The following is a 16931-nucleotide window of genomic DNA, read 5'->3' as shown; positions in this document are numbered from 1 at the left end:
GCCAAGCTCGTACCGAAAGAACTAAACACGCCGTCGCATTCCGTGACTGAATCTTCTGCCAAACACGAAACAAAAATCATCGCTCAGCCACCATATTCGCAAAATTTGGCTCCCTGTGACTTTTTCCTATTTCCAAAATTATAATATCCACTCCGGGGAACGCGCCATGACACGATCGAGGACATAAAAAGTAATTCGTTGAAGGAACTGAAGGCCATCCCGGCCGAGGCCTATGGCAAGTGTATGAAAAACTGGATTGAGCACTAAAATGTCTGTATTTGATTCAGAAGGAGCCTATTTTGGAGGCGATAATAAAGCAATGTGCTTAAATATAAAAAAATAGTTTTTGCCTTTCTCATATAGACTTTTTAACCAAGACCCGGAGAACCGAATATCATATACCATTCGATTCAGCTCGATAAACTGAGCAAATGTCTGTGTGTATGTATGTGTGTGAGTGCATGTATGTGTATGTAACAAAAATATGCACTCACTTCTCTCGGAGATGGCTGAACCGATTTTCACAAACTTATACTTAAATGAAAGGTCTTATGGTCCTATAGCTTGCTATTGAATTTAATTTGGATCAAACTCACTGTTCCAGAGTTACAGGGTAATATAAGAAAATTAAAGAAAATGTGTGCAATCAATTTTCTCGGAAACGGCTTAACTGATTTTCACAAACTAAGTTTCAAATGAAAGGTCTTATAGTTTCCTTAAAATTTCTAGAACATTTTATCCGGATCCGACTACCGGTTCTGAAACTAAAGTGTGATAGATGGAAAAATACCAATTTAATGAGTATTTTTCCACAAACGATTGTCAAAAACAGATTCCATAGAGCTGTCTGATAAATTCTTCTAGTTTGCAGAACTTATTAGTTTGTGAGCATATAAACTTAATTCGACACTACTGGTCCTCCCTTTTCCTGTTCCGGAAGCTCCGAAAGTAGTGAAGGAAAACTTCAAAAGTAGAACTCACTTCGATTTCTCAGCAACGCTTGAACCGATATCCACAAATCTTGGTTTGTATTAAAACTCACATTGTCTCGAAGGCTATTGTGAAATTCGGTTCCGCAGTTACATGGTGATGAGTGTCAAAGCTTTCAAACAGTCATATAAAATGGCAATACAGTACCATGAAACATGGAAGAAGAAAACACACGAGCGATGCGTGCTTTGTGCTGTTTCGCACACTCTATGAATAAATCGAAATGGCTACGAATATCTGCTACTAGTGTTTGATTCTGGTAAAAAACGGTGCTGCGGTTTCTAAAAATGTTAGCTTTTTTATGAAAGAATAAAAGAATTGCAATGAATTGAAATTTATTTGAAAAAATAAACATATATCGGAGTTCCAAGCTTCGCGATGTAAAAGCAATTTTCACAGCCGGTAGTGCAGTAATGCCGTACCGGTGGTGTAGTGATGTCAATAATAATAATAATAATAATAATAATCATACTTCATGATTTATGCTGCTGATTCATGGTGTTTAGCTTGACTTACATTTGGAAAAGTAACAGAAACGCAGGTTTGCTTCGTTTGTTAGATTTCGTTTAATTGGTTCAATCAAAATAGAGCATGAGATAGAAAGTCTCGGTTTAACTAAGTTCAAAACTGTTCCAATTTGTAGCTAGCAAACGAACCAACTTCGGTGAACCTAAAGTGTCTTGACAAAACCCCACACCACACTTTCCCCCCTCCCCCATAGTTTGCGCCGCTGCTAGAAAGAATAATTAAGTCATCACTGAGACTGAACCGTTTTTTAAGGCTTAGTCAATGAATCACAGACTTTCGAGAATATTTATTATGTTTCCAAAATAAGTAATTATATAGGAAGAATGCGTATGTTTCTTCGGTTTCACAGATTTCAAAGTTGTTTAAAACGAACTGTGAATTAAATAACTTCTTTGATCAGAAAATCGATTTGGAAAGAAAATCAATTTGCTAACAACTGCTATTAAAACTGTATTACTGAAATTAGACTCATCTTTTTCATACTACTTGCCTCATTTATAGCTCCCCTGTTATTCATGGTTGTTATGATCGTAAATCACGAATGCGAGTGCTTAGTTGAAAACATGTAGTACTATTAGAGCCGATAATCTGCATTATCTACAAGTCGGCATCATCGTGCCGTTCTGCTACAATATATTTCCACGCTATTGCAAATGTAAGTCATTTTCACGGAATCATCCAACCATCAATCAGAAGTGACATTTCATGCTTGGTGACGTGAAATAATTTCATCGTGATTTGATCATGACAGTAGCGGGTGTTACTTTTGTCTTTTGGTGGATAATTTAGTGATGGCTTTTGATTGAATAATTTTGTAATTATTCAACTTGGGTGCTAACACCACCGGCGGATCTGTTTATTTACGGGCTTCTTCAATCGCAGTATTTTTTATTTATTTACATTTATTTTGTCAATCGATAAAATTAAGCTATGCACAGAAGAAAATAGTCATATTCTGTTTGTGAAATATTCTACAAAATATGGTATCGTTCGTCATCGCTGTCGGAATTGTTAAATGAAATTATATTTACTTGAAATAAGAGTGTTCTGAAATTTCGCTGTTTCTATACATTACACGATCAGATTATGACATTTTGAGGTACTTGATAACAACACACTAATTGAAAGATAGCTAAAAATTTATCAAATTTCAGATTTGTTCAATAATTCACCCTTATGTTTACTCTCTTTTTTACTACCGAACTTCTCAAAAACAACCTTGTAAGCAATTTGCAATTTGTTGATTTGTTTTAGCGGAATGTAAAAGAAAATAGTGAAAATAAATAGAACCTTAACGTACTCTTGAGTTATTTTACCTCCTTAAGTAGAACTGATTATTACAAATGTGGGTCAACACGAACGTGTAGCTCCCGGCGAACAACCACAATTAGGTTGAAGCCGGGGGAAAATAAAAAAGTATACTCATTAATAACAACAAATACTTTGCTGCATTGACCTAGCTGCAATAATGGGTGTTCAACAAGTTCTCGTTTTGTACCTGATTACTTCGACAATCGATTTACCAATTACATTATGCTCGCACTCGTTTAGAAATCCCACTCTCTTCTAAAGTATGTCGATAACGATTTGGTGCAGAATAGGGGAAATCATATCGTACAGGTCGTAAACTTTGTACAGGGTGTCCCACGAAAAATCTCGAATTTAAAAATTCAATAATAAATCAAACAGCTTGATAGATTTCAATGATTACACATTTATTTTTTTTTTTTTTTTATAATAAAATTTTTATTGGGCTCATTTGCGTTAGCTTAACGTGGCCGATTATCTTGTTGTTAGGTGGATATGAGTGGAAGCCGTATTATGGGGCGACCTGCTCCCCTAAAGTTAGTAAAGGAGTGTCAGGAGGGTGGGACCTATACTGTATTGATTTTGAACATATTTTGGTATTACAAATCATTCATTAATAGCTTGCATCTTCTTAACACACTTTTCATTTCCGAGTTCTTGACGTTCTCCAGATTGTAACGAGGAAGAGACTGTACTAGACTCGGATGCTTTGTTGGTGTACTTTGATGTCGGTGTGTCATTTATGGATGGTTTCCAGCAATTCAGCTTGACCAGTGTTTAGTTCATTTGGGGTAGGACCACTGTAGAAGAAAGAAAGAGAAAGAGAGGGCACTAGATTTGCACGTTTATAGCTTTGAGGAAGTTATAGAGGTAGGTCATGTAAAGGAGATCTCGGGTTGCCAAAACGTCTGGAACGACTGGAACATAAGGTGGTCTACCTCGGGCCCGAAGGGAATCAATTAGCTGGAGTCTGACGTCGCAATACTCGGAGCACACCCAAACAACATGCTCGATGTCATGATAACCGTCTCCGCAAACGCAATGATTACTCTCACTAAGGCCAACACGATGAAGATGCGCTTTGAGCAAAGAGTGGTTGGACATAAGTCTTGACATTGTGCGAATAAAGTCCCGGTTCACGTCCAACCCTCGGAACCAAGCTTTCGTCGATACCTGCGGTATAATGGAATGTAACCACCGTCCTAGATATCCATCATTCCAGGAGGTTTGCCAGCTGACGAGTGCCTCTTGACGAGAACGACTGAAAAATTCATTGAAGCAGATTGGTCTTTCATAGGTTTCACCTTGTAATGCGCCCACCTTGGCCAGTGAGTCCGCCATCTCATTGCCCCTTACGGAACAATGTGATGGGACCCAAACCAAGGTAATCCGATATGATTTTTCAGATAAAGCACTCAGTTGTTCCCGTATTTTCTCCAGGAAATACGGCGAGTACTTTCCAGGCTTCACTGAGCGAAGAGCCTCGATAGAGCTGAGACTGTCCGATACAATGAAGTAGTGGTCTGTGGGCAAAGTTTCAATGATCTCAAGGGTATACTGAATTGCAGCTAGTTCTGCGACGTAAACTGAAGCCGGATCACTGAGTTTATAGGAGGCGGTGAAATTTTCATTAAAAATACCGAAGCCAGTGGACCCGTCGAGATGTGATCCGTCAGTGTAAAACATTTTATTACAGTCGACTTCTCTAAATTTGTCATTAAAAATATTTGGGATCACTTGAGGGCATACGTGATCCGGGATTCCATAAATATCTTCTTTCATGGATGTGTCGAAAAACACCGTAGAATTAGAAGTATCATAGAAACGAACACTGTGAGGATTATATGAAGAAGAATAATTGTTACGTGACATGAAATCAAAGTACAATGTCATAAATCGGGTCTGAGAATTAAGCTCGACTAGCCGTTCAAAGTTATCGATAACCAACGGGTTTAAGACGCTACATCGAATGAGTTGTCGATATGAGAGATCCCACAAACGGTTTTTCAGCGGTAGAATTCCCGCTAGTACCTCGAGACTCCCCGTATGAGTCGACTGCATACAACCCAAGGCAATACGCAAGCAACGATACTGGACTCTCTCCAGCTTGATAAAGTGTATCTTCGCGGCTGAACGGAAACAGAAACATCCATACTCCATCACTGACAATATCGTTGTTTGGTACAGCCTTATAAGATCTGTTGGCTGAGCTCCCCACCAAGTCCCGGTCACTGTACGGAGAAAGTTGATTCTTTTTTGGCATTGTCGTTTCAGATACCTAATGTGACATCCCCAGGTACCTTTGGAATCGAACCAGACTCCGAGGTATTTGAATGTGAAGGCCTGAGCTATGGTTTGACCCATTAGTTGAAGCTGTAGTTGTGCAGGTTCACGCTTCCTGGAAAATACTACCAACTCAGTTTTCTCCGTGGAGAATTCGATACCCAGCTTTAGAGCCCATGTAGACAAAGTGTCTAAGGTAGTTTGTAATGGTCCTTGCAGGTCGGTAGACTTGGATCCTGTAATAGACACCACGCCATCATCTGCAAGTTGCCTTAACGTGCAAGAATTTTCAAGACATTCATCGATGTCATTGACGTAAAAGTTATAAAGAAGGGGGCTGAGGCATGAGCCCTGGGGAAGGCCCATGTAACTAATTCGTGAGGTCGTCAAGTCTTCATGTGTAAAAAACATGTGCTTTTCCGATAATAAGTTGTGCAAAAAATTGTTCAAATGTGGGGAAAGACCATGCTTGTGCAGCTTCTCCGAGAGAATTTTTATGGAAACTGAATCAAAAGCCCCCTTTATGTCCAAGAATACTGATGCCATTTGCTTCTTGTGAGCGAATGCCATTTGAATTTCTGTAGAAAGCAGCGCAAGGCAATCGTTCGTTCCTTTGCCTTTACGGAAGCCAAATTGTGTATCTGAAAGCAAGCCACTTGTTTCCATCCATTCATCGAGACGAAACAGAATCATTTTTTCCAGCAGTTTCCGAATACAGGAAAGCATTGAAATCGGCCGATACGAGTTGTGGTTGGAGGCTGGTTTGTCCGGTTTCTGAATAGCGATAACCCTCACTTGTCTCCAGTCTTGAGGAACAAAGTTCTGTTCGACGAACTTGTTGAACAAGTTTAACAGACGTTTTTTCGCGATATCGGGAAGATTTTTAAGCAAGTTGAATTTAATTTTATCACACCCTGGGGCATTGTTGTTGCACGATAAGAGGGCTAGAGAAAACTCCGTCATCGTAAAGGGGGAATCGTTTTCACTGTATCGAGAGGACGCGACGCGATAGACATTCGATTCGCGAACAAAATCCGGGCAAACTTTCTTGGCGAAGTCAAATATCCAGCGATTTGAATATTCTACGGATTCGTTATTAGTGGTTGCATTTCTCATACGACGGGCTGTATTCCACAGAGTGGTCATCGATGTTTCCCTAGATAGGCCATTGACGAACCGACGCCAGTAACCTTTTTTTTTGCTTTAATCAGATTTTTCAGGGTCTTTTCTAGTGATGCATATTTCTCGTAGTCTTCGCGCTTGCCACTGTTCCCGAATTTTTTATACGCGGATGATTTTGTTTTATATATTTCCGAGCACTCTTTATCCCACCATGGGGTTGAGGGTCGCGTAGTGATTGTAGTTTTGGGTACTCGTTTGGTCTGGGCTTGAATCGCGGCGTTGAGGATCAAGTCAGCTAGGGATTTGTATTCTTCTTCTAGCGAATCTGGTTGTTTCGTTTCGAGAGCTTGGGATATCGCGGTCGAGTAGGAACTCCAGTCGATGTTTTTCGTGAGATCATATGTCATATCGACTGATGTCGGTGTTTGTGCACCAGTGGATATTGATACCAAAATCGGCAAGTGATCACTACCGTGGGGATCAGGGATTACCTTCCACTTGCAATCTAGCTGTAGTGATGTCGAGCATAGGGATAAGTCCAGCGCACTAGAGCGGCCTGGCGGTCTTGGATTGCGTGTCATTTCACCCGTATTTAAAATTGTCATATTGAAGTTGTCGCACAGATCATAAATTAACGAAGAACGGTTATCATCATATAGGCAGCCCCACCCCGTACCATGCGAGTTAAAGTCTCCTAAAACTAACCGCGGGGTGGGAAGAAGCTCAATGATGTCTGCCAGTCGTCGATGCCCTATCGAGACTCTGGGAGGTATGTAGATAGAAGCTATACAAAGATCTTTGCCTCTAATTCTGATTTGGCAAGCAACAACTTCAATGCCCGGGATCGAGGGGAGGTTAATTCTATAAAACGAATAGCACTTTTTGATCCCTAAAAGAACCCCTCCATAGGAGTCTCCTCGATCCAGGCGTATGATGTTGAAATTGTGGAAGTCAAAGTTTATATTTGAAGTGAGCCATGTTTCACACAATGAAAATACGTCGCAGTTACGCGAATTTATCAAAAATTTGAAAGAATCTAATTTTGGGATGATACTTCTGCAATTCCACTGCAGTATAGTGATCATATTCTCGATTTCTGTAGGTATTTCAGCCATCGATAGATACGATCGCTGCAAGGAGGGGCCATTGTTCTGTCAACTGTTTTAAAAATGTTCTTACTGTTGGTAATAAAGCCGTTAGAATACTTTTAAGAGGATCAGTTATATTGAAGGCTGCTAATATCCAGTCCACGATATCAGAGAATTTTAGTAATCCAGAGTTTGTCGGATTTTCTGGTTGTGTTTTGGGATCACCTGGGTTTTTCGGTGTCCCTGGAAGCGCAGGAAATTCCTGGTTGTATTTTAGAAATCCAGGCGGTATTGGCTTGGGTTCAACGGAATTTTTCTGGTTCAACTTTAATGTTTTATTTTCATTTTGATGTAGTACTTTTAGACCTTTGCGAGGAAGGTTAGGAGAGGACATAATTGGTCTTTTCCTATTTGTTCCTAGCTGAAGAGAAGAAGGTCCTACGCCGGGGTCATAAGAAGCATCAGCGTCAGTCGCCAAAGAGCAAACGGATTGTTAGGGGTAGGGGGAGTGGCTCGTTTGAGGATTTCCGCGTAAGATCGTTTAGAATGCTCCCTTACGGTTCGCTTAAGCTTTTCCTCGCGTTGTTTGTACTTGGAGCATTCAAAAAGATCATGCGGATTCTCGCCACAGTAAATACACTTTTCGGTCGTTTTCCTGCATGAGTCATCCCCGTGTCCCTCGCCACATTTACCACACCGTGGTTTGTTACAACAGTATGGTGCCGTATGTCCCATCTTTTTGCAGTTCGAACAGTGCATTACCCTCGGTACATACAACCGGACAGGTAGACGAACCCCTCCCACTAAAACGTAATTCGGAAGTGCAGAACCGGCGAAGGTCACACGAAAAGAGTCTGATGGGTAGTACTTCCCATCTTGTGCCGATTTAGAGTGCAATTGCTTGCACTCCAATATCTTCACTGGTTGAAGATCGACATTCTTGAAGCGGCCAATCCCATCCTTCATAAGATCTTCAACCGTTAAACTCTCCTCGCGAACCACACCGTCGATCTCCACCATCCGAGAAGGTACGTAGACGCGATACTCCCTCGTGAAGATCTCATTGCTAGCAATATCGTTTGCTTGTTTCAGATCAGTCACGACGACGCGCAGTCTATTTGGTGACACCTTGTCAATGTGTTTCACTGCCGAGTAGTACTTATACAGATCTCGAGCTATATTAAGGACTCTAAGAGATTTAGCTATGGGCCGGAAGTATACCACCCACGGGCCAACCGATCCGTCATCCTGATAGACCTTCCGACGGAGGGGTGGTTTTTCCAAAGGGGTTGCGGGGATATCCATGTAAGATGTGTCACCATAAGAGTATTCATCTAAATGTTCCACCTCTTCAGGTACATCATCATCTTCCCCGGGGTTCCCCCCATCGGAAGACATATCTCCCACAGCAACAAGATAAATAGAGCAAATAGATAGGGTAATAAGAAATAGAAAGATAAAAATAAGGAAAAAACTACTTCACCGGTATGGTTTGTTGAGCCGATAGATGAGTTCGCTTCGATTGTTTCCCTCGCGTGACCTTGATGAACCAACCACTGCTGGTGCCGATGCTATTCAAGCGACAGGTAGAAACGCTGAAGCACACAACTGTCTGCTGCCGGTGTGTATCACTGCCGGTGTGTATCACTGCCGGTGTGTATCACTGCCGATCACTTATTAGATCTAAGAAAGATCTCACAACAGAAATGTTTCCGCTAGCCCTTGCTACGGAAACACCTTCGCACTCGAGATTTTGTAATTAATACCGTCCTGATACGGAGCAGAAAAAAAACAAGTGTATCGCGGACGACTGCTCGGATACGAATCACACACATTTATTTAAAAGGTTGATTCATGAAATTTTTATGAAAATAATTTCTTTCAAATGACCCCCACGGCTGGCTTGGTCAGAAAAACTTTCTGACCCTATAGACTTACCCATCACGCTATACTCGTCACCTATTGGGCCATTGATCAAGTTCGAAGATCAAATGGCTATCACTTCTGGTTCCGGAGATATAATAGTATAAGTGACGTAACCAACAAATCGCTCGTTTTTTACCGCTAAATTTTCTCAAAGATTACTTTACCGATTTCAACAAGCTTAGGCTCGTTTGAAAGCTACAATCATGTCATTGTTCAGATTCGAAGATCAAATAGCTATCATTTCTGGTTCCGGAAATATAATGATGTAAGCGGCGTAAACGACAAATCTCGATGTTTTCTAACCGTTTAATGTTTTCGGAGATGGCAAGCTTAGGCTCATTTCAAAGCTACTATTGGGTCATTGACCCAGTTCGAACGTTAAATGGCTGTCAGTTCTGGTCAGATATAATGGTAAAAGTGACGTAAATGACAAAACTCATTACTAAATTTTCTCGAATGTGGATGAACCGACTTAAATATTTCTAGTCTCTTTCGAAACTTGTATTGGGTTGTAGATGAAGTTCGAAGATCTTATGATTTACAGTTAAAGTTTCGAAGATATAATCGCGCCAGTAACGTAACCGACAAATCAAGGTGACCAATGATGAAGTTCAAATTGGTTTGAGATACCAATTATAAGATAAAGGCATTATCACATTCCTAGGTGAATTAAGAATAGGTATTTTGTCACATGTTTACATGTTTGTACGTTAGTACTCGATTCATGAGAGAAAAATATGAAAAACTTGCTAACTTTGCAACGGAGTGGAGCATCGGCCAGAAATAGTCGAAAACACGTTTTCGTTCGGCACGTCAGAAAAGACATTGCGCTCCGTTACAAAACAAAAACTACAAGGATCAGCCCCATGGGGTTGTTCGAGCCATTGATGTGGAACAAGGCAACCAACATTTCTAATGATCTACAATCAAAAAATTCAATCAATCGTCACACTTTTGAATCCGCAATTGCACGAGAGTCTGCTTATATTGATCTTGATTAGGAACCAACACCGAACAGCGTTTGTCTTGATTTGTATTTATTTTATTGCCGACGAAATTACACCAACATCCCAAATGTATGCAATTATATCTTTGTACATACTTGCGATTTCGATATTTAAGCTTCTCTTCGCCAAGCTTGTGTTCATGTTTTGTATGCAAGCAGTTATTTTTATAGCGTTGTATCTTTACTACTCTGTGATTTCGGTTGAATCGATAAAATTTTTCTCATTATCAATCGAGTTCATCTTATATAAATTAGAAATTAATCTTAGGCTTACAAAATTTATCATGGGGTAGTTGTCTATTTCTCAGGCGAAACGACATAACATGGAATTTCATCCGAGCTTGCATGACGCAAGATCAGATCATACCAATTAAAGCTTCAAATCGTTTTATGGCACTTTTTGTATTGCTGTCTAGCAACAACCTACCTCTAGCATGCTTCGCGTAGGACTGAAACGTTAGCTATAATTTTTCTTCTATTTATAGGTTCGCGTGCTTCCAACAGCTTCGCTTTTGCATCGATTGACCAATCAGAGCGATGCTTTCCCTTTGATATATCGCTCGCTCCTTCAAAACCGTCGTCTATGGCAGGGAAATCCGATATGCCGGAGATTTTTAGCAGACAAAATAGGACATTGCTCGCTACTAATCAAAATTTGAATCATTTATAATTGAAAATACGTGGCTTGATACATTCAAATCGAATCTTAGAAATATTTCCAATCAAATAATGAAACAATATTAATAATTGGTAGAAAATATACTGAGCTGTAAGTGTTTAAGATCTGACCACATTTTTACGTGTAGTTTTCGTTGAGTTTCTGATTTGCACCCCTATATAGAAAATAAAGATGTGTTCCACATCAAAAGAGTTCTGTAAATGGCAGAAACTTTACGTCTGCTTAGCGATTCAAATTGAACTGCCGCGTTTAGCACTAAGCAGTTCAATTTGAACTGCTCTGCCCTGATGAGTCAAAGACGAAACGTAAAAATAATTAAATCTTCATGCTGAATCTACGAGGATCTCCTGGAGGACATAAGTTCCTTGAACGACAGAGTACTTATTATATAAAGGTGCACTAAAAAGACGAACGCCACCACACTTCGGAAGCATGTTTGGCTATGCTGATGTAGATTCGATTAGACTTTTGGTGTAGGTTAGTAATTGTTGACGAAACCTTGATCTCAATCGGAAAAATCTGACGTCAGTTTCCTTGGATTGTCTTGGCAAAACTTTTCATGAACTACCTTCAAAAATGAAAACTAAACCATAGTATTAGTGTGCATTATTGGGGCGATTCAATACCGAATATCTCTACCACGGCAACGTAAGAGCAACGCTACGGGTTTGGCATCCTGGTACTATCACGATTTCCTTGCGCTTATTTGTTCCAAAATATTAAGAAATCGATGTGAGTTTCATTTTAAAGGTTTTCGTTCTTCGTTTTCGACTCACTCGAAATGTCGCATCCCTACTAATACGAGGTCTGTTCAAAAAGTTCCCGGAATTTTTTAATTGCGCGCGTCTGGAGAGTCCGGTGGTCAAAATTTTTTTTTTCATTGTGTTGGTACATATGTCCCTAATGTATGGTGAAATTTTCAGCTGTATTCATTGTTTACATTCTGTCTTGTAGCGGCTGGTGTAGACGTGTTTTTTGAGCTCGGCGATTTTTGTCTTGGTGACGTTGGGTGCTTCCACGTGGACGATTGTGCTTTTGTTTCGACATCATAACCGTACACCCATTTTTTATCACCAGTTATGACCCTTTCAAGTAAATTTGGATCGTCGTTGACGTCGTTTAACAGCTCCTGAGCAATGGTAATGCGTTTGTTTTTTTGATCAAAATTCAGCAGTTTTGGAACGAATTTTGCTGCCACTCGTTTGATGCCCAAAACATTTGAAAAAATATGATGGCATGAGCCAACTGATATGCCAACTTCATCAGCAACTTCTCTAATAGTGATTCGGCGATCATCCATAATCATTTTTCCACTTTTCCCACATTTTCATCGATTAATGACGTGCCGGGTCGACCGGAGCGTTCGTCGTCTTCAACGTCTTCGCGGCCATCTTGGAAACGCTTATACCACTCGTAAACACTTGTTTTTTTCATAGCAGACTCACCGTAGGCTCTCTGTAACATTTCGCACACTTGGTTACACTTTATTTCATTTTTCACGCAAAATTCAATACAAATTCTTTGATTCTTCAATTCTTCCATTGTTTAAACTTACAAAAATCGCCGAGCTCAAAAAACACGTCTACACCAGCCGCTACAAGACAGAATGTAAACAATGAATACAGCTGAAAATTTCACCATACATTAGGGACATATGTACCAACACAATAAAAAAAAATTGACCACCGGACTCTCCAGACGCGCGCAATTAAAAAATTCCGGGAACTTTTTGAACAGACCTCGTATATCATAATTCACCTAAAGTGTTATTTATTTTCCATGCGAATTCGAATTCTTTTCAGTTCATTAATTACTTTTAAATCTGCATTTCTACTTCTAAGAAGCAAGAGGCCAAATCTATTATTTTGATGGTGGCTTCCGATATACGTTGCCAGTGTTTGAGAGACTAACGTATTAATTTCTCTGGTAAGGAATAATTGTAAAATTCGTTTATAAAGAACGTAAATTGATTTGTAAGCTTCTTACTGTAGGTGCACGTGATTTATGAACGACCGCTAATCACTTCGAGCAACACACCTAGAACTGTAAAGTTAGCCGTACCGTGTTTGTATAATGATTTCAGGATGGTCATTACTTACCGAAAATCGGATTTCCTTATCAAGAATGTTATCGTTGATAACTTGAATGAGACCTTCCTCACTGGAGTGCAAAATTGGCACCAGAAACACGTAAGGTGATTTCGTAAGTGTTTTGAGCTGTAAATAAAAAGAAGGGAAAAATTCATGTTATTTTTGCTGAATTTATTACCATTAATGTTACGGCAAACACAAGACTTAAACGATAAGTATATTACGGGTCGAAGCAATAGATCATAAAAACTAGAAAAGATAAATTTCGGGCCCAGCCCTTCAAGATCTTGGACTTACCTTTCGATGATGTTGGAATAAGAACGGATAAAAAGAGGATAAAGGAAGGTTGAAGAGTATGTTATTTACCAACGAGAAACCTCTTTAGCTTACAGAAGTTCGTGAATAATAAGAAACGTGACAGAAACTAACATTTTTGACAACAAAAAAGCATATCGAAAACTACCTAGTTCTACAGAACGTCGTAGAACCGTGGATACTTTGTCGTTTTGGTTCCAGAGATTGGGGTTTCCAACAGGGTTCGGCACCGGTTAACAAAGCGAAGAGAACCTCAAATAAAACTCAACTCTAGATTGCGGAACATTTCCCCGGGTTCATGGCGAGCTCAATATCTGTTCCACAAGACATATACGAGTTCATCAGAGGCGTTCCACGAACATTTGAGGCGAGTGGTTATTGTCAAGGTCGGACCAATCGAACTTAACCTGTTAATTTTCAAGAAGTGATTCGTAGCGATCATAAAAAGTCAAAGTTTCTTTTCAATTAGGTTAATTCCTGAGTTGTGCTTCACATTCAAGGTCGTTTGATTGACAAAACGATTTCCTAGGATAGCAGAAGTTGCGGGTTCGAGTCCCGTCTCTGTGGAATATATTTTTTCACGAATTATTATTATTATGTTGCAGAATCGGGTCTCCCCTCCGACTTCTGATATATATATTTTTTGCAAATGAAAAAAATGCTCAGTACGAGAGGTTTTAAATTCGAAGACCATTTGACAAAATCTTCAGTTATTTAAATCCTAAGGAATATCGAGTGACTTACTACAATACTAACACATTCTTATCTATCTCAAATAGAAAGGCTATGCAATCCTTATGAAAACCGACTTATTGAACCAAAGCTCGAGAGCACGATTTTCAGATACTATTAGAAATTAATTAGTCGAGATCGCAGAATGTTTGTGGTGTATAACTCAATTCGTTTTGGCGATGGATCGATTTTCATCAATTTCGATTCAAATGAAAGATTTCATTTTCACATAAGGATTTTTTGATTCTCATCCAGACCCTATTTTCGGATGCGGAATAACAGGGTGAAATGGGGAAAAAATTGCGAAAAAATGCACTCAATTTTCTCGGAGATGCCTAAACCTATTTTCACAAACTTAGATTCAAATGAAAAGTCTTATGGTCATATTGAAGATCTTTGATTTTATCTGGATTCGACTTCCGGTTCCAAAATTACAAATTTATTTTTATATTTATAACTTTTTTTTATATTTATTTATAACTTTTTGCCTTTCTCTATAGAAAGGTATAAGAATCGCTGGTAAAACCGACTTTCGACCAGAGCCTCGGAGACCCATAGTGTTATATACCATTTGACTCAGTTCGACGAGATCGGAAAGTGTCTGTGTATGTATGTGCGTGTGCACGTTTCGCGCTCAATTTTCTCAGAGATGGCTGAACCGATTTTAACAAACTTATGCTCGTTTGAAAGCTACTGTTGGGCCATTGATCAAGTTCAAAGATCAAATGGCCGTGACTTTTGGTTCCGGAGATATAATGGTATAAGTGACGTAACCGACATAACACGTTGTTTTTTACCGCTTTAATGTATATATGGGTGCCAATATTTTGGGATCAAATATAATTTCGTGAAGCGCTATTGTTCAAAAGTTTAAGCACCTCGAAAAAGTCCTCATGCAAAATTTATGCTGAATCGGACATGGGTAAGGGGTGCTGCCCAGCGGTTAAAGTTTGAAAATTTTCGATCTTGAAAAAGCACCATAGGGGAAAGTACATGAAATTTCCGAAATCGAAAATTGTTTTTTAATGCCGAAAATCTTAAAATTGCATGAAACGTCTAGATTTAGTGTCATCCCAAAACCATTTTTTTTAAATCTACTTTCTGGGACTTTTGTCAATCTCGACGTTTCATGCAATTCTAAGACTTTTGGTATCAAAATTTTTTATTCGATTTCGGAAGTTCGATTTTTCAAGATCTATGAAAATTTCACTAAATGAACTAAGAAGGGTTTTTGCCTTTCTCTATATTAGAATTGCTGGAAAAACCGACTTTCGAACGGAGCTTCGGAGACCCATAGTGTTATACACCATTCGACTCAGTTCTACGAGATCGGAAAATGTCTGTGTGTGTGTTTGTGTATGTGATTTTAGATTAGCATCACTCTTCTCGTACAAACGCAAATGTCAAGCGCTTGGTTGGAAAACTGATGCCTACTATGTTATATAAACAGTGAAGAATGCTTTTGTGAACTACTCGATTCAATCTGAATCAATTGGTGTCAAAAATGAGCCCAAATTAGCATCACAAATTATTTCATAAAACGTAAAAAATGTTTTTATGAGACTGGTTTGAAGAAAGAGAAAGGCATTATCAAATTACTAGGTGGATTAAGAAGGGTTTTTAGTTCGTAAAACTTGTTGGTTGATGGCCAAATAAACTCAATTCCGGAAATATCAGGAGAAGTGATCACTGAACTCTAAAATGACACTCGTTTCGATTTCTTGAAGGATTAACCAGTGGTGTTTCGTGAAAAAAATTACGGATTGTACACTGATTATGTCAGATGTAACAGTTCGTTGTAAGTGAAAACTAAAGATTTAGGAATTGATATTCGCTTGTGTTTTTCAATTCAAGCTGGGATTTTTTTATTAACAAGGATGCTAGGTCATTTTTTTTAATTGTGTTCGAAACAAAAAACATTCTAAGCAAAGAAAAGGATCCGCCACTTTTAAACGCTCTTTTTTTCAATTTGTTTTAAACGCTCTGTAGGACACATTGTTTTACCTAGCAATTTGAAGGCTTTAAAGGACTCATGGTCAGTGGTCCTGTGATTAATTTCAGAAATCTGTATTTTGTAAATCTGTGCAGCATATTCAGAATCGGTGAAACTGAGATTAATCTATGAATCTGGCGTCTCTGGAGACAGCAATTTGTTTTCAACTGCCATAAGCATCAGTCACTAAAGCATCTCCTAAAGGTGTGCATACAAGTTCTAACAGAGACAAACGTAACAGAAAAAAGCAAAGTCCTGGCATTACATTCCTTTTGTGGAATTTGGCCTTTCTGTTTCAACAGACCGCAGCCGATTCTTAGTGTAAAGAATCATTGCATGGCTAGTACTATGGATCTTACTGACACTAAGAATCCTTCCAGGTCGGGGCTCGAACATACGACAACTGGCTTGTAAGACCAGCGCCCTATGCATTGAACCACCAACCCGGGCGTAACAGAGAGAACAACAAATCTCAGAGCTGAGCGGAAAAATTTCCACTCTTCTGGAGTCTGTGCAGGCACTCATGTACACGGAAAAGACACTACTACTGCGGCAAGAGATACTTGAAACTTTAAGTTGGATGTATATGAGATGTGTGTAAATACACACAAGTTCGGCGCACAAGGCAAAGTTTTCGAGTTCAGAGCGCCACGTTTTGGCTACAGCAATGCGATATGAAAGGATCTTTTGGCTGTGATTTACCAGCAAGCGCAAGCTTATAACCGTTTATATCATATAGGTGGGTTTTGAAATTTATCCAGATCCAACTTCCAGTTATGGAGTTAAGGGGGTTAAGAAAGTCTACGTTTGTCTACGAGGGGGAGGGGAGTTTTTGTGCAAAGTCTACGTAGTCTTAATTTTTTATTTACGA

At 39.3% G+C, this 16931-nt stretch overlaps 1 protein-coding gene across 9 annotated transcripts in view; it reads right to left on the bottom strand.

Annotated features, from left to right (window-relative positions):
- The window catches only part of LOC131427574 (cGMP-dependent 3',5'-cyclic phosphodiesterase-like), a 197472-nt gene that overhangs the window by 174362 nt on the left and 6179 nt on the right, over window positions 1–16931 (bottom strand). For all 9 annotated transcript variants that reach the window (XR_009229287.1, XM_058590892.1, XM_058590894.1 and 6 more), the window contains exon 3: window positions 13030–13146. Coding sequence is in view for 8 of the 9 variants with exons in the window: in XM_058590892.1 (XP_058446875.1) it covers window positions 13030–13146 (117 nt within the window). In the remaining variant the exon portion in view is untranslated. The remainder of the gene's footprint in view (window positions 1–13029; window positions 13147–16931) is intronic.

Source organism: Malaya genurostris, chromosome 2 (assembly GCF_030247185.1).
Source record: "Malaya genurostris strain Urasoe2022 chromosome 2, Malgen_1.1, whole genome shotgun sequence".
NCBI lineage: Eukaryota > Metazoa > Arthropoda > Insecta > Diptera > Culicidae > Malaya > Malaya genurostris.
The sequence above is the reverse complement of the archived record's forward strand: the minus strand, read 5'-3'. Positions and strand labels throughout refer to the sequence as shown.